The 23,658-nt window shown below is 40.0% G+C and overlaps 1 protein-coding gene across 1 annotated transcript in view; it reads right to left on the bottom strand.

Moving 5' to 3' along the window:
- LOC306767777 (MAM domain-containing glycosylphosphatidylinositol anchor protein 2) overlaps window positions 1–23,658 on the bottom strand; it is a gene marked incomplete at both ends in the record, with an annotated part of 212,244 nt that overhangs the window by 53,941 nt on the left and 134,645 nt on the right. Inside the window, 2 exons of the mRNA XM_079255897.1 lie at window positions 666–938; window positions 14,831–15,151. Of these exons, the coding sequence (XP_079112023.1) occupies window positions 666–938; window positions 14,831–15,151 (594 nt within the window). The remainder of the gene's footprint in view (window positions 1–665; window positions 939–14,830; window positions 15,152–23,658) is intronic.

The raw sequence follows: 23,658 nt of genomic DNA, 5'->3' as shown, positions 1-23,658 counted from the left end.
CTTGTACAAAGGTTTTCAGCTGTGTAGCAATCAAGTTTTTTCTTTCTTTTTATAAAAACTTTTTTTTTTTTTTTTTTTTTTTTTAAAAAGGGTGTTATCTTGATTGTCCTTTTCAGTCAAAACACCTGAACCAGTGGGATCAAACTTGATGTCCCTTGTTGCAGAGAAAGAAAAAAAAAAAAAAAAAAAACCTCGTGGCAAAAACATAGCTTTGGCAAGAGTTGTTTTTCCTGAGTTTAACAACTGGATGCAAATCAAGTCCTTGAAATGACAACTGTTCCAATAACTGAGAGAAGACTAATAACAATAACCAGTGTCCTCTAAACTCTACCTTGACAGAAGTCTGATGACAAGCCCTCCTCTGCTTTGTTTGTTGTCAGAGCTGCCGAGCAGCAACTGGTTTTGACTGAACTACAACATGATGTTACACGGTTTAGCCCTCTAGAGATCTTTGCTCCAGTCCGCAAAACTGTGAAAGAAGGTGCCTTCTGACATCCCTGCTAAAGCATTTACCTCAACCCAACACAAAACCAGCAGATTAGAGCAGATATGTACCACTATAAGTGTCAAGAATAACAGATAAGAGCACAATATTCTGAGAAATCGATTCCAGGTAGCATCAAAAATCAAAAAGACAAAACTATTTCAGAACAAGTGTTCCTTACCTGTAACCTGGAAGGTGCATTTTCCAGCTCCGGCCTCATTGATAACGTTACAGGTGTACTCGCCCCAGCCTTCTCGATTCAGGCTGCGGATGGTGTACTCCGTCTCGTCTCGTTGGGCGTCAAAGGCTCCAGCATGGAGTAGCCGGTTAGAGAGTAGCCACTCAAATCGCAGTACACGTGAGGGGTGGGCTCGCAGCACCCTGCAGGTCATCACCACGGGCCTCCCAAGGCCCTGACGCATCTCTTTGTAAACAGGCTCCACTGTCGGAGGGTCTGAATGGGAGACAGGAAGCCTCAGACAAACTCAGATGACATTTGATATTGAAGCGAGGTTGTCGGTGCAGAGATATCAAAAGATACAAAATACTTTGACTAAATTGGAAAAAAAAAAAAGAGAAAAGAGAATGTGGGAGGATGATGTCGATTCATGACAGATATGATTCAGGTGAAGGCCCTTTTGGAAAAATAGATAGTCTGACCTTAAAATATACAAATAAAAAACATTGGGCTGACATAAAAGATGGTCAGGATTCAGCTAAGCTATAAGGGTTACATGTGGGACTGTGTGTATATATATATATATATATATATATATATATATATATATAAAATGTCAACAAGGATTCCTGACTATGTAGTTGATGAGACTAATGGAGGACAAAATCTAATTCTGTTTAAGAACAAAAAATAAACAATATCTAATTCATTCACACACAGAGATCATCATTTTAATGGGGCAAAGTAACAAAGTTACATGGGCCGAAGCTGTATAAAAAATGAGAAGATTAAGCATATTGTAAGTAAACTAAAAATCTCTGCTCCAAGTCAATACATTTCAGAAATAGATGAAGAATGAAAACAATTGTGAGGGGACAAGCAATGCTGCAGGATCAATTTTCCAACAAAACTAGAACAATGACTTGAATAAGAATCAGTCATGCTTCACAGAAAACTTGTAACAGAATGATGAAGTGCACCTCAGGTTCTCAAAATGGAAAATTAATAACTTATTTGGGTATCTGACAGCCTTCACCTCTTCCCACATAGACAACCTGCTGGTGAATTATTCAACCAGCCGAATGGCCTTGATGGAACCCCGACTCCGCATCGGCAAAATTTAAAACGTGCAAAGCTTAGAATTTAGCCCATGTTTAATGTTTACTAGATATGTATGGGGATGTATGTGTGTGTGTGTGTATTTAATCATATGTAGGTGCTTGTGTGTGTGCAAGAAGTAGAACAGTTCTGAATAATTTCCCCATTTTAAGCGTCTTTGCTCGTTACATGCAAATGTAGATGCTGGCAAAAGTTGAGCAAATCTACATAAGAAACAATGGTGTACGCAGAGGAGATAGAATGACACGGAGCCCCTTAATTGCTCTGAAATTTGCATAATTCTTGACGAAGGAGAGCTGGTAGCTTTAACCAGGGCTGGAAATGCCATTTTTCAAAATGTAATCGGTTACAGATCACTGATTACCTGATTGAAATTGTAATCTGCAACATAATCTTCTACATTATTCACATTCAGTAATATAATCTAATTACTGAGCTTTCACAACTTGATATGATGTGCAATTAAATGAGCAGTGTATTAAAATTTACAGCATGTATTTGATAACACATTTATGCAATTATTTTCAACATTAATCTGCCAATATTTAGATCTTTTAAAGAGATTAACGTGTTGCAATTTGACTTTGTCAGTTTTAGCAACTGAGGATTTCATTTCATTTCATTTTTTTTGTTGCTTGTGAAAGCGCTACATCCTGATTTACTGCTGTACGCAAAACATTTTAAGAATGCACTGAGGCAAGGCAGCATCTGAAAGATGTGAACTTTTGTTGCATCATTTGTTTTGGACGCTGGAAGAGAATATTTGAGCTTTATTTATGCCCTCTTTACTAATGTAAACAGGTACATGTTTCAAACACTGTCAAGCATCACTGTCTACATAACTGTGTGCTTTGGGTTGGCGTGGGTGTGAGACAATACATCCACTGGAGGGCAATGCAGACAATGCAATGCAGTTCAATTTAGAGCTCTGATGTTAGTCTAATTAGTGATGTAGTATTATAAACCGCTTGGTTACGCATCCGCAAGCTCTCTAAAAACATTTTGAAATGTGCTCAAAATGAAGGCAGAGAGATGACCTAAACTTTGCAGCATGCAACTCAGTGCCAATTGTGTCATTATGCACCGACAACAAAAGCATGTCGTTATTTTTGTCCCTGATGGAGCCATGGAAGAGTCTTTTCTGAGGTGGCGAAGGTGTTGGAGATAGGGAGTATTTATTATGCAAAAAGACATTATCAGAACGTACTAGAGTTTGTAAAGTCGCTTCATTCTTCACAGACTTGAAGAAATCATGAAAATCATTCAAAGAAATTCACAGTCATAACATAAAACAGTCAAAAATGGGATTTTAACATCCTGAGCCCTCAATGCTAATTATCACTCAACTCGCCACATCCTGTAGCTCACTCAGGGGCTAAAATGCTTAATGACACACCATTAGGTTGGATAATGACTGGTAGAAATGTGAAAAATGGTAAATCATTCCACCAGGGGTGAAGGAACTAGTAAACACTGAATCCTTTAAAAAAAAGTTAGTACTTAAAAGTTTGTCTCCTTCACCTGATGCTTCTAATAAGGCTGAGAACAGAGTGGTTTTCATCCTCGCTAAGAGAAACAGCAATCAGTTCCTCCATCATCAAAGTCTTTCCTTGGCTTTCACCATAACCCAAAGGCTTATCTTGGACTTTAAACGAAGGGTCTGAAAGTCTACTTATCACATTAAAATTGAAGGGTTTTGTGCAGCAATGAACCACAGCCAACTCCACAACCTCCCTGAGTGGCACTACACCAAATTGCTGTAAGTGCAGCTCCATTCACATAGAAAAATGAAAAAAAAAAAAAAAAAAAAAGGAGGGGAAAAAATCTCTTATGTAACCAAAACATCCTTTAAACAAGGACGCATGCCTCATCTCCCTCCTGTGCATTTCCTGTGAAACAGCTGCCCAAGGAATACGACCAGAAAGGAACAGAAAGGTCCTGTGTGATATTCCCTGAGCACTGCTCACCATGGTTAGAGTAGCAGCAGGGGCGATGAGAGCCTACAGTTGCTGTAATGTCACACAGGCTGGGGGGAAAAGGAAAAAAAAACAGAGTACTGCCTGATGTGTAATCCATCATCACTCACCAGTGGATAGCTTGACACTAATATGGAGAAAAACATCATTTAGGGTGCATGGAAGCCTTTCCCCCGATGGTTTGTTTATACTGACATCTGCTGTAAAGATGCCTGGACAAAGACATGGCAGCACATCGGAGAAATATTCCTGTTTTTGCATACATATGGGAAGATAAGCTTGAATTTCTGTTGCCCCTGTACTTCCACAATACAGCTTGACAACTTAAAAATAAACTTCAATCTTCCAAAAATGGGTCTCATTTTTCCTTTATGTGCTTCAGCAAAGTGCATAAGGAGAAGGACATACAACTCCTGTGGGCAAGCCTGCAAGAGCAGATTGCGGTGTACAGTGTGTGCACAGAAAGTGTGTAAGAGTGCCAGCAATCCTTCTTTATGACTGAAGAGGTGTCAAGCATTTATCTGCCCCCCCTGGTTTGTCTCTAATCCTTATTGGTCTCAAAGTTTTCCCTCAGGGATCAGTGGATGGCAGCGGTGGAAGGACTCAATAAAAATACTCTATTATGAGTAAAAGTCCATTCAAAGTCCTTAATCAAACAACATGAGCTTTTTAGCAGCAATATGTACTCTAAAGAATGAAAGATAAAGGCACTTAGTGGAGTACACTGAGTGCTGCTGACATGGCTCTAATGGGCCTTTTCATGTTTTTACTCTAAACGTCCACATAAAGCCTGCATTTACAAAAAGGTTCAAATAACACAAGGCTGGTCTAAACATATAAATGGCTGTTCTTTAAGACAGGCTGGTTAAAAAGAGCACTAAATTTCAAGTTGGGACCAGTTCAAGATTAAGTCACACTATTTACACTATGTTTGTAGGGGTGCAGTACAGATAACCCATGTTTTTGGGCCGTGGTTTTTGTTTAGTTTCAGTTTTTCTATGCATTTTATGCATGAAGAGATTTTTTTTTTTTTTTTTTTTTTGAAGTGCCTAAATTTAATTTTTATTTTGTTGGTAAAAGTAGAATTTTACAGTAGAAAGAAATGATATCGCTGTACTAAACACAAGATCACCTTCAGTAATGAATATTAAACAGTGAATGATATAATACTTTTTATTAAGTTGTAATACCAAATTTGTTGCATAAAATATGTATAAAAAGTTGTCTTTTTTTTTGTGTTGCATTTTTAGTGCTTTTGTCTGTTGCTTGACTGTCTTTTGTTCAAGACGTGTTTCATCTAGATGTTTACAGTGGAGATACTTGGTCTTATTACCTGTTTCATTTAGTGTAGGAGGACACATTTCAAAACACATTTGCCGAGATAAATTTGTGTTAACTGTTCCAACTCTTTCCTTGTTGTTCTCAACAGCAAAAACAAAACAATGACATTTTAAAAATCTAGACAAACAAGTGCAACTTCAAACTTCCAACTTATAACTCTATTAGAGCCATTTTCCTGTGTGTATGTTGCTGCTGCGTGAGGTTCGAGCCTCTTGTGAGTCCTTTTAGATGCGGGGCGGGCATCCGCTGCACAGCTGCTCATATAGAATAAATAAAAGATACCTGCTTTCACATCAGTCTCCAAAAGGCTCCAAATAACATCAGAAAAAGTTGCTAGATTGTCTGCAGTCGTTTTTGGGAAAATATGTCACTAGAGAGGCTTGAAACGTTCCTAAATGGTTATCTAAGTTGAAACACTGTATGTGTGTGATAAACATCCAGCAGATGCAGTTTTGTAGACTGCACCAGCAGGTGCTCCATGTCTGTCGTGCTCTCAGTGTGAATTGCCGTGCTCGAGGTCGGAAGACACAGCCTGAATGCAGCGAACACGCACCCAGTAGAATCTGGACATAAGGAGCGAGTGGATGCATGGCGGACAATCGAGTCAGTAACTACCCAATTTGTTGCATCCCTAATAATTTTAAATAATTTGGGCATCAAGAAAAATACTGTTGCACGAACCCCAGACACCACGCCCACTGTCAAGCTCGGTGGTGGCAGCATCATGCTGTGCAGATATTCATTAGAATTAAGAAAATGAATGAGATTAAATACTGGGAGGATCACCTTCTAGGAGGACAATAACCATAAGCATCCTACTAATGGGAAATTTAGGGTTTAAACTATTTAAATGCATTAAAATAGTTCAGTAAAACTCTAGATCTTAATCCAATTTAGAATATTTGGCAGAACTTGCTTGTGTATACCAACAGAATATTCATGTGACAGGAGCTGGAGCCGTTTTGCTTTGAAGAACAGTCAAAAATCCCACAGGCCAGATGTGCCAAGCTCTTAGAGAGAGAAGAGGCCTGCAGCTGTAACTGCTGCAAAATGAGGCTCTACAAAGTACTCACTCAGTATAGCAGACCTGTTGGAGGCCCTCCCCCATTTCTCTACATCAAGTTGTGTTAATATGTTGATTTTTTTTTTTTCTTTTTAGCTAAAAACACCCACTTTCATTAAAATGACAGGTTGGAATGAAAAAAAAAAGTCAGAATGAATTTTATCACAAGTCACTGTTTTCCCTGTTGACGATATCAGTAGAGGAACATCATGAACTTGTCTTGAAATGAGATAAATATATATTTCTTGTGCACTTCATGCAAATGTCTTGAATTAAATGTATTCTCATTTTGATTTTCAATACAAAAGTAGGTTTCACTTGTTTGCTTTTCCATTGATAATCTATTTAAATTATGCTACAGCTAGAATTAGTTTTCTAGACAAGGTACACTACCAGTCAAAGGTCTGGACACACCTTCCCATTGGATTTAATGGGAAAGTGTGTCCAAACTTTTGACTGGTAGTGTATATGTAGATAGATGGGTCCAAACAGTTGCATTTCTCCCTGTTTGTCAGGCCTGCTTACTTCAAGAACGATGATCAGGAATACATGAGCATTTGTGATGAATCAATAATGTTGCATTGACAGAAATATCAAAGTACAAGATTATGATATTAAGGGTGCATTAACATCAAGATAGTGCACTAGACTCTGTCCACCCATGCAGAAGAAGATTGCATTCACGCTGCACTTTAGTCAAACGTGCCAAACCATTAGAATAATATATCCCCATCCCCACCAAAGGTGGCGCTGCACTAGTATTTAACAAAAGAGAGAACAAGACCCACATGAAGAAGAAAACTCTGTTGCGAGTTAAACATACATCATGAAAGTGTCCCTGTTTTGGGCTTTTTATGTTGTCTTATGCAAGTATGTTGTAGAAATACACTGCAACAATGGACGCAGTACGAACACCAGACGAGGCAAAGGTCTCTTATTGCAATCGCTATGTATTTGCCTGCAATGCAATGCTACAACAAATGCAGAAAGTGACTTTTTTCGTACTGAATCAGAATTTGTTTGGCGCATTCACATTTCCCCAAACGAAGTCTGCTTTTCTGGGAAGCAGATTCTTGCCAGCAAACGGACCAGGATTTGAATCAAATAGACTGATATGAATGTGCCCTCAGACTAGAGGAAGTTAAGCACCTGAGAACTTTATCTGAGGCCAGATTATGTTCATTTAGATCTCTCAACATAAAGAGCCTAACAAAGGTTTAAGAGGACATCAATACTGTGTTTTGTTTATGTGTTATTGATTTTATCACTTGTTTGTCTCTATCAATGCAAGTATTGTCTCTCTTTGGACCCACCTTCCACTTAAATTAGAACAATATCTCCAGCCATCTTTTACATCTATACACATGGTTCTTGCTGTCTGTAGCCTTATAATGGTGTTATATAATTTACTCTCTTTCTGTATCTAAAATGAAAATTTCAAGGTCTGATTAATTCTGATATGACATTAAATCTACCATCCCTGAAACTCAAATCTTTGCTCTTCACACTGACTAAAAAAAAACAACTGTTGACTTTCATTTACGGTAGCTAAGCAACACTCACAAAGTGGAACACCTAATGTGACTCTTGTACTGATTAGTTTGTGCCATTGCAATGAATATAAGGCAGTATGTGGAAACTGTCTTGTGGAAAATGAAGGTTTAAGTATGAACTGAGGGATGAAAAAAATGCAGAAATGTAGGCAACATGTTTTTGTCACTTTGAGTTGAATAAATATACATTATAGGATCATTGACACTGACATAAAAATATTTCATTATCAGTGAGGGCTGTATGCTGGTTCATGAATAACGTATCTACCACCATATGCATTTGGTATAAATAAGAATATATAAATAAATTGATGAAAATGTGTATACGTTAATCTGGGGGGCATAGCAGTTGCTTGCTGATTTTTCCCTTTTTGAGTATATATAATATGTGCTATATCAGAGCATTATTTTGAAAAGTGGCGAATTTGTCTATGTAACATTTCCCTACACACCTCTAACAGCTTTAATGCATGAGGGAGGATAAAAGGAAAAACAAAGGTGGTCTATTTGAATGGAAGCTACAACATTCTTGTGGGAAATTAACCTTTGTGGCATCACGTGCTTCAACATCGATTCTTGATAGAGGGGAAAAAAAAAAAAAAAAAACTTTCATCAGGAAGCAGAGCAGATATACACAGAATATGAAATGATAACCCTGATTCATGTGTTTTATATTGAGTCTCTGTATTGAATAATGTACAGAGGATGCTGCTGCGCACCATCGCGCCCTCCTCTCCTCCCTCCCTTAATCCAGAGTCGCTGCAATCAAACTCATTCACCACCTGCATTACCATATTGTTATTAAAATGTGTGGATAATTTATGAACTTAAATCTACAATTAATGATAATCAATGTGGATTCTCCAGTGCAAGGAGACGCCCAGTGATCCGCTAATAGTTTTAGCTCAGTCACCGACCACGTTATGAATTATTCTGTCTCAGTCGTGTGCAGGCTTGTGTCTTCGCACCACTTGCAGAATTCCCTGACCTTTTCTACTGCGGATGCGATGCGGCTGATCAATTCAATGTTGTCCCACAAAATAAAGGTTATTAAAATTTCATCCCGAAATGCTGTGTTTGAGCCTTACTCTAATGCAAAAGATTAATTTTCTGACATTAGGTTAAGCTGATGGGGATCACCATTACATAACAGGGAGCCTCAGGGACTAGCATCGCGGCCCCTCTGGATGCAAAATGGTGAAATTAATTAAAAACAATAATCGCGTGATTCTGCTCATTACTTTTGCCCAGACAGAAGCTCTTTATCCTGTCTGTTTGATGCATGTCAGAAAGTGAGTCGGTTGCTGAAGGGGACAGCTGATTGGTTGCATCCAGCAGGTGTCATAGAGGTTGTGGGGAGGAACAGAAGGGGAAGTCTGGATAAAAGATTCTTATGCATCTGGGCTGAAGTAGAACTTGATAACTCTCACTCTGACAGACAGTATCTAGGACAGAAGACCACTCTGTACCTCTTCCTTCTCGCTCTCTCTCTCTCTCTCTCTCTCTCTGTGTCTTCACTCCCTCTTTCAAGCCTCTGGACCATGCCAAGTCAGTTTGACTAAGAACATTAGGGTGTCACAGCTTGGGATTTGGCTTTTGCAATTCTATTAGAGCGACGACTCTAAAGGCGGGCGGCTTCCTCTCCCTCTACCTCTCCTCCTGGCATTGCCTCTGCCAACCAACAGATGCAGGTTTTTACACATCAAAGCTGTTGACTTGCCAGAGTCGTTCCTTCACGCCTCTAATGCTCTTTTCTTCAGAGGACTGTACCTCGGTCCCTTGATCAAGTTACTAAACGCGGCTTTGCACATGGCTCACCACCAAAGGCGGGTGTCTCACACTGGGACCTGGAAATGCAGGCGAGAAAAACACCTCAGAGGGATTGGCTTGTGCTTACACACCATAAGACAGGCCAAGAGAGGGATTGGGGAGGGGGCATACTGATAGGCATTTGGAGCAGACAACAAAAGAAAGGCCAGCCTGTGTTAATAAAGTAAATTCTCAAGCTGAGGAAAATGAACAAAGGTCTAGGTGTTTGGCAAACGTCGGGTGCAGCATGTGCTGATGCGAGCACGTGGTGGGATGCATTTATTCAATATACCCCAAGAGTGTCAAAGCAATCTAACGGCTCAAGTGCTTTTTCAACTCAGGCTTTGATGCCGGCTATTGATAAAAAAAAAAAAAAAAAAAAAAACATCATTCTGACAAAGAAAACTGGCTCCAAAGCAAAGAACATGGCAGAATGATTGATTTATCAAACCCAAAACCCTAATAAGTCTCCTCATTATGCGTTCCGCTTTGAAGACGGAGAGCAGATGAAAGTGTCCTATGATATGAAGAACCACGGCACGATAGAGGTGCTTTATTAAAATAATACTACATAATCTGAAATAATTGCACTCTGAGAACGAGTCTGGTTGAAAGGAAGAGAGAATTATTTGAGAGAATTGACGCGCATCACAGTGTGCCTCGCGCAGTGCATGTGTCATCCTATGATGCAACCACATGCCAATGAAAATCTAAGTAAGAAAAAGAACAGATTAAGTGCATGAATATTTCTCAGCCGAAACTTTTGGTGCAGTCACCTGCTCCTTGCTTTTTGAGGCAGGATTTCTCTGTCTGAGCATCACTAGAAACATGTGTTGGATGTTTGCTGCTCGAGACAGGGTGGTGGTTTTTCATGCCTCATTGTAAGAGAACAGAAAACTCTCCTAAGGTGGTTTTAGTATTAGTTTATGTCTACAAACGGTCATAGAGATCTATAAAAAAAAAAGTTTTTAAACTTTTATTTCCCTTTAGATTTAGCTATAAAAGTCAGTAATGTAAAGCCATTGCGTGCTTCATGGCTTCTTCAATTAGAAAAAACAAAAAAACAAAAACACTTTTCCCCTCTATTCCTCAGATATCACCTGTCATGCTAAACTTGAAACAATTTGTAGTGAGATTGATTTAAATCACCAGTTCCTTTTAGTCCTATTAGTTTCATCTTGCTTGCTCTCTCAACTTTATGATTAGTGTCTATCAACTCTGACATTTCACCCATACTGAGGCGTAACTCTGCAAAAGGCTGCCTGGCTTCTGTCCAAACCTTCCATATGCTCTTTATATCAGATGTCGACAGATCCACAGATTGGTGAGTCTTGGTCCAGCTGTGCCAACAAGAACTGAATACACATTTGAAGCCCTTTCATAATAAACGAAGGAAGAAATTGGAGTTCCTTGGTTATTTTATAGGTTACTTTACCATAGTAGCCTAGACACAAGCATCTGCTGAATAACTGTAATATATAAGTTTGTCTTGGAACTTTTATTTGAAAGTACCACTACACTGTGTTTGAAGTATCTGCTCCCCTTCGTTCTTGTGTTTAACAGTATGATCTGAGTCTTGCAATTGTCCGCATCGTGTGCTAATCATTTAGAGTCCTGATCCGGTCTGTTTCTGAGCAGTAGCAGGGAAAGATTTGGTTTCCCCATACACATCACTTTTGCAGAATCCGTCAACGTGTCTGTTAAGTTTTGGCAAGCAATCTAGCCAAACTGAATTTTATCCTGCAATTGATGGGTTGACAGGTACTGATTTAAAGGCACGGTCTGAACAACAGTCCTTCAGGGTTCGTGAGACATTGGCTACAGTTACAGGATGTTTTCTTAATTCGGAATTAATAATTTGGAATTAAAGTATTCTCTTACGAGTTTACATGAAAATGATAATTCCGAATGAAGGTTTACATGAAACACGTCCTTTTCGTGTTTATCCATTTTCGGTTTATAGGTCAGGTTTACCTTCATGACTGTGGGGGGAGTGAATTTTTTCCTAACTTGCCCATTTTAAAGTAATTAAATCTCGAATTTCGGCATATTTAGAGGTGTGTCCTTTTGATTGACAGGTACCAATGTCTGGCTTCAAGTAAGAAGAACGAAGAACAACAGCGGTTTTTAGAAGGTTAGCAACGTGACTTAGCTTTAGCCCGCTTACCTCCGTTGGCTGGTTAGCTCCTGTTATCTCGGGGTTAGCGCTTAGCTACAGAAAGCTCAGAGTTCGCTCAATGTTAATCATCCGCCATGACGCTCACAGCTCCCCTCTCAGTTCCACCTCTTTGTTCATATTTATATTTTCCGGGCAATACGATGCGCATGATGCTGCCAAGATGGCGACGGTGGGACCGCCCACCGAGCTTCAGTTCAGCTCTTCAGAAACCTACGGATGACATCACAGAGGCTCCGTCCATCTCTTTATATACAGTCTATGATTCAAATGCACGGAATGTATACCCATGGCTGCTCTTCCTTAATTCCAAGTCCAGTCCTTGTTTGCTTAAGAGCAGTGTCATGTCTATATGTAACAGACATGCTAGCAAAAAGGATGTTTTAAATAGTGCCTTTAGGAAAATGTAGAAATTTATAATACAGTTTGACAGATAATAAACAATGTTTTTGGCTAACAAGCTGATTCCCAAAGAGCTATTAGCTGAAGACTGAGGATGTCTCAGCATACTGTGTGGTGTAGTTTAAAAAATAAATAAATAAATAAATAAATAAATAAATAAATAAAGTAAATGGACAGGTGGAGGAAAAAAAATATCCAGCAAAATGACAAATGAGTTAAAAGATAAATCTTGACCATCTACTGTTCACTGAAGCTCAATTAGATGGTCTTCATGGAAGGAGGGCTGTCAAGAATCCATTGTTATGGAAGGGAAAAAGGGGACAAAAGAACTGTGGCAATTGGTCTTATAGAGTGATAAATCCTTCCCAGGATCAATGCATTAATATTCTTGAAGCGGTGTGTGACAGAGAACAGAAAAAAGGCAGTAAACGTACAAACTGGTTTGGCGAGTAATCTTCAAGGTGCCTGGAAAACCTTCATGAACACTACTTAAAACATGGCAGGAACTTAAGATTAGGCAAGAAAGGCAACGTTTTAACCATGACTGAATGGCTAAAAGCCTAAATCTGAAAACATTTTAAAAGAAATGATGGATGGTAAACTCCAGCCTCCTGAATTAAATTTGTGGTAATTCTTGCCAAGTTATTTATTTACCTCTTAAAAATGAACAGGCTTTCATGACAAAGTTTTCAGAAAATAAACTAAACGGATTTCAAAATGTATTATTGGTCATTTTTATATTTATTACGGTTAAGCAGATGTGATGTGCAACATGTGTTTTGGCAGCAGGGGCTGAAAATAAAATCAGATTTTCATAATTGCTGTGCAATTACCTCTGTTGACCAAAAAGCTTCTGGAAAGCGGTTATTTGTTTTTGGTCCCCCCCCCCCCCGCTGTAATTTGTTACAAATGTTAGCCAGAATGCAGCGTATGTTCCCTCTGCTCTCCAAATGGAAGTTGGGTTGTTGTGACCTACTACTGCATGTGGCAGTAAACTGGTCTCTAGTGAAAGGAAGCCGAGGCGGAAACCACGTCATTCATTTTTTAACTGTTATTGAAATATGGAACAAGAGGAAATTCTTTGCATGGGGATAAAGTTTGAACTACAGCAGCTGTTTGCTTAGTCTAATGTGGGTCTTCTTATAAAAATAAATAAGAGGTAATTTGTTTACTGAATTTTGGATTGAACACTTGTTTATCCCACAACATCCGCCTTGCATGAAGCAGCATATCCACTGAGAGTGGATAATTAATGAGGGGCATCTTAGAGTCTAAAGCCTTTGTTTACTTTTTGGTGTCAGCACTGGTGCGCAACAAAGCCACTAACCTTTGATATTGGCTGTCATCGTGGCATAATCACTATCAATTCAGCTCAAAATTCAATATAGTCTTCCTCAAAGCACATGAAAACTTCAATTAATTCCCTCTACTCAACGATGGGGGTAACAACAAAGCTGAAAACGTGAGTGCCATAGCAAAGAGTACTTTGAAACTCTTGAAAAAACAAGGGGGGGAATTATGTGCTAATCCTTGTCAGGGAAAGCAGAACAGAGGCTGCTCTTGTTCCTCTTCAATCAAAATATTTGTAGTGGCTGTGTGAAGTTCATCTCGAAACAAAAACATTGGTTAAACTGTAGATGTAAATTTGTTTCATAATTTACACTTCAGAAATTGATGGGCATTTTTTTTTTTCTTTCGATGTTTTAAGTCCAAATACAAGGGCACAAAACATGACAGCCAACACAGAGCGCAGGAGTCTTCATCTGTTTCTTAAAGTATTTTAAGACAGACATAATGTTGCACAGGTTCTTTGCAGATGAGGAAGTAACTCTGAAACTGGAAATGACTGAATGTATGGATTAACTGCTTTAACTAGGCCAAGCAGAAACAATGCAAGCTATGAGATTCAGTTTCTCAAGTTCCTATAATCGCTTGCCAGAAAATGGTAAGCACCCTACATGAATCACTTTCATTTCCTTCCTCACCATCTTCCGTTCTGTCTTTGGTGGAGAAAAACATCCCCAGTGCTGTGAGAGAGTGACACCGCTTTGATTTCCTAGAGTTCATTCAAAATATTCCTTTCAAATGTCCACAAATGAACACAAAATGAATAGCAGTGGGAATAAATTAGCAGCACACTAATTAGCCGTCAAGCCATCTTTGAATGTCAACGATTAAAAGAGAGGAAGGAGTTTCTCAATGAGTGGCAGAGGTGGGGGGTCTGAGGCCTGGGGATGTAGCATACAGTCTTTGGGTCTTCACACACACACACACACACAGGGACACACACACACACTCACGAACAAACACACGAAGAGATCTTAACAAGTGTGGACATGAGTATCTCAAGCTTGGTGCCTCTGTTAATATTAGTTCTGCTCACTTCACACTCAGCAGATAAAGTCCTCCCCTTTGTGTAAAAGGTGGAGTCAGAGCTGTTTCCTTTCAGATCCGACTGGCAGTACCAGGGGAGTGGGCTCATTTCACAGCCTTCAGAATGAAATTGGATGGGCGTGAATAGAAAGACATGGGTGAATGTTCAATTTTGGTCACAGTGGACTAGAAACCGTAAAGATTAATTACACTTCACACAAAGAAAATACATCACAGGAACAAATGACACAACATCTGTAACGGTATACTTTATATCACTTTAACAAGCAGCAATGAAAGGCATTTACACGTCAGTTTAGAGACAAATGGAACATACCTACGTTCTGTCTACTTACATTGTACGATCAGCTCCACTATTGCCTCCCGTGGCTTCACGTTGAACCCGTTATACTGGCTGGTCTGGCACCGGTACGAGCCCGTCATCTCCCTGGATACATTAACAATCCGCAGCACGCCATCGTAGCTCTCCATCTGCATGCTGCCATCCGGCATGGGGGCCTCCTTATCCGAGCGCGACCATAGTATGATGGGTTTGGGCTTCCCTGAAACAAGGCACTCCAGCTCCACTGTGTCACCCTCACGGGCCACCAGGGGGGACTTGCCCCGAGGGACTGTCAGGTTGGGGGGAACTAAGAAAGAGAAAAACAAAGGAGGGACTGATATGGGGCTCTAGAAAGTCTGCAGGCGGGATAAGTTGAAATGGTCAACGTAGGGGAGATGTGGCGAAAAATGTATGCAAGGGGAAGCGAATGAGCATCCAGGTTGCAATGGCAATGAAGCAGAATCTCAGCAACACACACAGCTTGTATGGAAGGACCATGCAGTTATTAGCAGCAGCAATGGCTAAAAGCCAGGAGCAGACAGTTTAAGCATGAGCGACATGTAAAACCATCATGAAGGGCAGCGATGATTTAAATGTTATCAAGCAATGGCACACAATGACCTATGCAATGGCGAACTGACAAGCAGATGCAAATAATCAATAATCCCAACAAACCAAACCTGAAAAAAAATCAAGTTCAGATACTGGAACGCTCAAGGTATTCAACTCATACTCTAAACTTGAGACTGAAAGTCTTATTTGCACATCTGAGCTTACAATTCCATCATATCTGAAGAAGCATGAAGATTAGGCAAATTAGTCCAACAGGGGATTACGCCGAGTCTGGGACACAGTGTTCACAAACAAGGAGTCAGTTCTGTCATTGTACTTTAACAACTGTACTCATCCATGACTGATGTTCAAGTGGATTTAATAACCAGATGAAAGTCAAACAAGCAAAGGTGAATGAGAAGACTAAAACCGGGAATTCTCTAAAGTCACAATTATCTCCTGCGTATCTGTTGCTTTACTCAGTTCAGCGTTGTGCAGTAACAATAAATAAATGTAAAACCTTACAGAAAGCAGAGTACTGAAGAATTTTATTCTAAAACCCAACTCCATGTTGCCAGATGTTAGATAAGAAGACAGATTCCATAATCAAACTTACACACTTAATTTCAAACAAGCAGATAGGAATATAGATTCAGCTTGCTGGAGAGGGGGAGCGAGATGTGTCACAGGGAGACGACAAGACTCATCTCATTTTGTCTTGACCTATTTACAGCTTTACCATAAAACAATGGAACAATGGAAGCCAGCATTACAGTATAAACTGCACATTGATGAAAAGTAACCTCTGCAAACATTAGTCACTGTAGTCAAGTGTTTTATCAGCTTGAAGAGGGTCAACATTTTTCCAACAAGAGCCAACAGTGTCCAGAAGACCTCTACCAACCACTGCAAGTCAAGGTTTTATCAGTTGGATTTGAGGTAGCATGATCTTTTACTGTGAGAGCTACATGCCCTCATATATTTTGAAGTTGTGGGATGCTTGAAAAGAGGGTTAGAGTGGAGTCGTATGGGCCGCTCCGCACACTAAACAAGTTGTAATGAAAAGAGCTGTAAAACCACAGTGGAAGTGGGACCTGCACAGATTCGAATAATCACATGCATTTCCTTAAGAACTTGGCAAACTTGTAAAACAAGAATCTGTTTAAATGAACACCTTCAACCCTAATGTATCTAAGAGAGGCAAATGAAAATCACTTAAAATGTCGACTTAGTCGTACAGTAGCTTCTTGTCTGGAACTAAAGTATCTACTTTTCTGAGCCATCTGATTGAACCTGTATTTTCTGACGATGCAACTCTCAAAGAAAGAACATTTTTGTCACCAGAATTTTTTTAACCAAAGAGTGACCCTCATCCTTGTAATATGCCATCAGCAGGAGCCATTACAATCAACAGTGAAAGCGTTTTGTTATTTTCGTTGTGACATTTTCATCCTAATGTTTCTCTTGATACTGCACTCTTATCACAAAACTATTTCTCAAGATGTTTTTGGCCATTTTCATCATTTCAACATTCATACTTGCACTGTGGAAATCACTTGCCTTTGCATTTCACTTTAATGTCCCCGCCATCCTCCTTTTACCCTGCTCCAGATGCATTACCAAACAAATCCGTGCATTCACAACAGAAACCTCCAAAAGGTGATAAAACATCAATGCAGACTTACCGAAATGGCACTTTATCTTGTTTTATAGACATTTTAGACCCTGACTGAGCAACAGTTATATTCATTCATTATCCGAACAGCTTAAGGGTCGCGGTGGAGCTGGAGCCTATCCCAGCAGTCTTTGGGCGAGAGGCGGGGTATACCCTGGACAGCTCGCCAGTCCATCGGAGGGCTAACACAAAGAGACACACAACCTATTGGCAATTTGGAGTAACATGCATGTCTTTGGACAGTGGAAAGAAGCCAGAGTACCCAGAGATAACCCACGCATACACAGGGAAAACATGCAAACTCCACACAGAATGGCCACTGGCCAAGCCTCCCACCCTCCAGCCAAGGATCAAACCAGCAACCTTCTTGCTGTGAGACCACAATGTTAACCACTATGCCACCATGCAGCCCCCGACAGTTTTATTAAGAACAACAAAAAGAAAAGAAGACGAAGATTAGAAGTTGATGCATTCTGAGTAATGGACCCATTTTCTGATTAACTTGCGTGTCCAGGAGCGTGTGGACATTCATTTGTCGTCAGTTTGGAGAGCAGGAAATCTACCAGGTTGGACCAAGCAGTGCGATTTCTCATCAAGCATACTGGCCAAGTAAATTTGTTTAATTAGTGAACCTGGCAAACTGCGTCGGGTCCTAGTGTGCTGTGTATGTGCATGTGCGTTCATGCGACTTTGTGCAAGTCCAAACCACCAGCGCAGCCCAACACTATTTTATAGCACTGCTCCCAAAAATAGTTTACAGCCAGCAATTCACGGTCTGATAATCTCCTCTGCAATGATGAAACCCTGGTGTGCTTCCCTGATGATTTCTGAATCACTGTCATTCTGTCCAAACAATGCTGCAGCTGGAATGGAATCAAGCCATATTGAAGTTTCATGGTGATGAAATCAAAAGCAATCTCAAGAAACAAGAGTCCAGCTATAATTCTTTTGAGACATTTTCATTTTGTTTGGGGTGAAACTATAAAATCTGCCACCATTTCTTAGCGCTTGAACTGTTTTTTGACAGAGAGGAGCACAACATGCACTTGTGCTTCTTTATTCCCAGATTATGCTTAATCACATGCTCAGCACAAAGGAAACAGTAACTACCACAACAGTAAAATGAGGTCGTAGAGGTTCCTGCAAGAAGCCTTAAAATGAAAGAAGATATGCCCCAACCCCCCAACCTTCTCTTCCCAGTTTTTCAAAGCTCAACATGAACATATCTTATCTGCAACAGCTGCAAAGTTTGATGATTTTAGCCACTTGGGGGTAGTAGAAGCATACACCAGTCAACATAATGTGGCAAATGCATTAGAAAACATGTACATACTCATTGAAACTCAAGAGTTCAAAGCAACAGCAGCAATCATTTGGATATGTATTGGAGTTGCAAAATCAGAATACTGAATTAAAAGGTGCTAAAATGCTTTGGAGTTCTGCAAATTCGTAGTTATTATGTGTTTTATATAAAATCTATTTGAAGGGAATTGTAATGCAACAGATGACAAGCAACTAGTAGGGCATCAATAGAGCAGAAATGATCACCTTTATTAAGAATACCAATGAACGCTCGTTTTATTTTGTTTGCATTTGCCTGTTTTTATTCACACCTGGTCTAAATTAAAGTAGCCAGGTGTCATGTGTTGACATTTTTTCTTTCCACTGCAAATTTCCCCCCACATTCCTTCTAAACTTCCTCAGGTCCAAACAGCAACATGACAGCAGGCAGAAAGCAGCAAGCATCCGGTAGCGTGCGGAGGAGAGCTGTATTCACTGACTTGCACATCGTTACACCTGGCCTCACCACTGGCCAGATTAGACAGGCAATAACAGTTGTCTGCCTACTGGCTTTGGCAGCACAAATAATGGCTATCAACTGCCACTGTCTCTCACCTCACCATCATGGAAGAGCTAACAGGCATACATGCAGACTGACACTCATCCTACTCTCTTGCTTACTCTGTATTTTATCCTTCCTTCTGCTATCTCTTTCCTGGTGACCACCCTGTCTTTGCGTGTGAGACTGACCACTGAGATGCTCAGTGTGGCAGAGAGCCTGCTGCTGGTCTTCACTGTGCTCTCATTGTGCCAAAGCTTTCCAAATGCCAGTGATGCCTGCAGGACATGCATGTTGTGTCTGAACGCATGTGCACTGTGCATCTATATGATTTGGTGCCTCTGCGTGTGCATTTGCATGTTCACATACACATTTGTGAGGGTTTCTCATCTCACCCACGGGTGACGCCACGCTGTGATCCTGCCTCAGTTTCTCAATGGACTGGACGTTATTGACTGAAAGCACTGCCTGCATTTGTCTGTGACTGTGTGTACTTGTGTACTTTGCAGGCTTAATTCAAAACAAGGACCTCCGAGTCTGGCCTCAGCACTGTCACAGATCTCCAAAGTCTCAGCTGGATTAATCCTTCAAGTGTAGAAGGCGGATAGCTGAAGGCTTTCAGCAGGAATTTGCAAAACAAGGAAATATTTGGCTATTTGCATTTTCTTACAGCGAAAAAAGATCCAGAATGGTGTGTATAAATGTCTTTGAGAATAAACATTCCCACTGCTCCCTTTTCTAGTAAGCACTATGGCATCACTCCCCATCACCATGGCAACATAGCATTCTCAACTACTGCAAACCCTGCAGTGTGTGCCTGTATGTGTGAGACTATGTGCTCAGACAGCCTGAAAGCCAATGAGTTGGTCACAATGTGACAGGACTCTATGTTCCTCTGAGCTGTGGACCTCTTGGGGGCAGTCCCGTGGGTCCCACTGTGGGCATGTTTATGAAAGTGTGTGTTTATGATTGTGATGGGGGCTGCATCTGCACCCTGAGGTGATGAAGTGTAAAAAAAATACCCACAGATGTGTTAAAATTGGCTTTGTGCACCAATACACTGATAAACTACTGTGTGTCTGTGTGTGTTTTGAGCTTTGTTTCTTTTTTTCTTTTTTTTAACTTGTCTTACAATCATCCTTTCAAGCTTGTCATGAATTATGGGGCCCAGAATGTAGAGCAGCAGGCTTTCAATGCCAATCTTCCCATGGGTTTGTTTGATTTGTTGCTATAATGCTCACTGTATTGTTGCTTCTCTGTTTTTGCAAACATCTATTAAATCAAGCAGGGTAAAAGAAACGTCCTGCTTAAAATGCATAAAAAACACACCTCTGGTAACATAACCCTTTTCTCGTGTGAAGCATGGAGTAGTTCCCCTCAAAGGAACAGAGTTTATGTGCATCACTCGTGGGAGCTTGACAGTAGTTAATGAGGGAGAAGAGTCATCTCTTATTCAGGTTTCTGTCCCTGTTCGTCTCAGCTGGACACTGTGGTGATTTCCCAGATGGCCTACTCCATAAAGTCTGACTGCAGGTGGTGCAGTTGAGGCTATAGTGCGTACAAAGGGCAAATGTGCTGACTTACCTTGTCGGATTTACATATTTTATGTATAAATGTGAAAATTTGTCACATCACACATACATAAACCTAAGACTGCAGTTCCAGCTGTTTCCCTCTGGTTTTACCTGAACTAGCTCTCACACACACACTTAGTTTGTAGTCTTTACACGGACAGTTTCAGTATCTGCTGTCCATTTAGAGGGAGAAAAAAGAGTATCACAGGTGCTGTGGTGGCTTATGCTGCCGAGCTGTTGTATACATCATCCTGGAAATGACATGACTGTCATCTACTGTTGCCATATGACCGATTTCTCAGGACAGCATCCCAGCTGTGGGACAGCTGTTGAGTCCCTTCATCCCAGTTCACAGCTCACTAGGCTTGTTTCCGGACCTTCACTGGCTTATTGCAGACATCTGTTCTTTGGGAGACACTTACAACTTCAATTTCAAACTCAGAGAAATTTAATTTTCTGCTTTGTGTGTAACTGCACACACACACACATTGTGTGTTGTGTGCCATATTTTTTCTCAGTTTTTGTAATTATTGATGAAATAGGTCGTCATTTAGATGTAGATGGATTTTGTGGATCATTGTGCATTCCCTCTGTGAATGTGAAATTACAGCAGACACAAAATGCTTCGTAATGTATAATTCACTAAGACCCTCAACTAAACAACACCAGCCTGCCAATCTGACCATCGAAGTGGGATTATGGGATGTAAGTGTAGAGTAAAAAGAGGTGTTTAATTGTGAAAAATGCCATAAACACTATATTTGTTGACAAAATCATATCTTAATGTGTACTCAATATGATTACAGCTGTACCATACATGAACTTATCACTGCCTGGGAGAAACATTTTTGGGGGCAGGGGTGTGGTGCACATCTGTGGATCTGTGGATCCGTGGGTTACATACAAAAGCAAATAATGGGGTTCTTGTGTCATTACTAACACGTCATTAACTTAATACTAATTTTATCAGGCCAAAGTAACACTATCTTATATTTAAAAATCAAAAACAAAAAAGCCTTGTGTTATAAAGTAGTTATAAGTATTCAGTGTCCTGCCCAGAGTAAAAAGCAATCTGATCCTACTCAGTTTGAAGCATCAGGGAGGAATTCTTATGAAGAATCTAAGCGAGCAGCTGCCTCGAACATGGTCAAAGAAGTGCTTTCCAAAACAAGTCAGACCTTAAGTATTTCATAGCAGTTTAGTGGATTTTTTAAACTGATTCACTTTTCCAAAAATGATTTATTAAGTCAATATTTTTTTCTATTTTTTACCTTTTATTATCTACACTGAAGAACAACTGTGTTGTTGTGTTGCTGAATAATGTGCTGTCCAATCTTTCCACTGATCAGTCCATTAGAATAATGTGAACTAATGTGAAAATTCCTGGCAAAAATACATAACTTCTCCTCTTTAATAATAATAATTAGTGTTCTTTTATACATTGTTGAAAAGTATAACTTGCCAAAATCCCCTGCAGTATTCTGTTTTGATATTTAATCTTGTTTTAAGTTTCTTGGTGGATCGATAGATTGGATTCCCCTGCAGGAACAAGTGAAAAGCAACAGATATCTACAGTTTTTACACTTTATTCTTTTTGCACTACCAGTGATCTCAGTAGTGCAATGTCACCCATGCATAGTAACAACAGCTTTCCACCTCCTCCTTGTACTGGTCAGGATACTGGCCATATATTGCTGTGTGAAGCTACAATCCTCATAAAGGTCAATTCGAAATGGAGATATGGGATCACTTCTAGCTCCAAGATTTCATTTTCATAAATGCTGAATCTGTCTATCAAATAAGGGTCAATTAGGTGTCAGTCACACATCCATGCCTGACACACACCTGGCAGCATCTGGATCTCAATACAAGAGTGAATTCAAACTGGTGAATATTGCAGGGTAATTAGGGACTTTATTTCCTTTTGGACATGTACAGTTGTGTTGATCTTTCCACAAATGCACAATTCATACAAGGTATGCCTTTTATGAACTGACACTCTGCGAGGTGATGATACAGACAATGTATAGGACAAGACTCATTGATGCCTTCGAAGTATAGAAATGATCTACAAAATCAAATTTTCATTTAGTACAAAGTTTGTCTTGGCCAAAAAATATAAAGTCGACTGAACCAAAATAAACTGGTCAACACACTGTTTTCAACAGACTTAGGGTTGTGCTTTTTTAATCAGGTAGAATTTTCCAGATAGCAGCTTCCCTTGTACAAAATCATTTAATGAAACCATCAGTTATCATATGAAACTGACCAGTTCTTGATGGCCATGGACCACTAAGCAAAACAAAAACAAGACACACTTCAGTAGGAAAAAGCATCTGGTGCAGCACTGAACTCATTTCACAACAATGAAAAAGAACTAACATGATGCTCACATCTTCACTTCCACTCCATGAAACACCCACATGACCACAGAGCAAAAAAGAGAAAAGCAACACACAACATGTTTTCCATCACAGTGACCAAACAGCAGTTGAACCATTGCATCCTGTGGGTGAGTCAGGATGAAAACCAGGTTTCCTTCTTAGGAGGGTCAGCGATTTTCTTGTTCTAACAAGTATAAAAGAGTGGTTAAACGCCAGTGGTCATGCTGTCCCTGTTCTAGTCACATGTATGCTCACCCTAATGATGGCTACTCATAGTGAATCAGAGTCAAACAGACAACAGGGCGTATGAAAGGAGGCTAGATAGATGAGCAGGCCTGTCACGAGCTTCTCATGACTCACATTCACGTCAGAGAAAAAGGGCTGGACAGTGTGTTTGTCAAAACCAGCTTCTTTTAAAATCAGATGAGCGGTTAAGTGATTCAGTTATTCTTAAGAGTGACAGAAACACCAGTACTGCCAAGCAGGGCTTCAGGTGTGAGCTGGACGCTAAAGGGATTCATCAAATGTGAGTTTGTCCATCACAAATAAGAGGTGACTTTCAGTTTTCACATTTTATGTGCATCTATCACACCGAGGATGAACTACTGTCATCAGCCGAAGCCTAAATCTATCAGACTTATCACACCACAACGGTTTATAAGACTAATTTGGTTTAGACTTCACTGCTACAGTAATTATAATAATGCCAGTGCAATAAGGACTTATCAGCCATCAGCAAAGTCCATGTTGAAAACTAGCTTTAAGGGTCAACTATCCATCTGTAATAAGTCAAACAGACTTTATCTCTACAGAATC

The sequence above is a fragment of the Telmatherina bonti genome (assembly GCF_933228915.1).
Source record: "Telmatherina bonti genome assembly, chromosome: 16".
NCBI classification, from domain to species: Eukaryota; Metazoa; Chordata; class Actinopteri; order Atheriniformes; family Telmatherinidae; genus Telmatherina; species Telmatherina bonti.
Note: the sequence above shows the minus strand (reverse complement) of the source record. Positions and strands in the feature narration are given on the sequence as shown.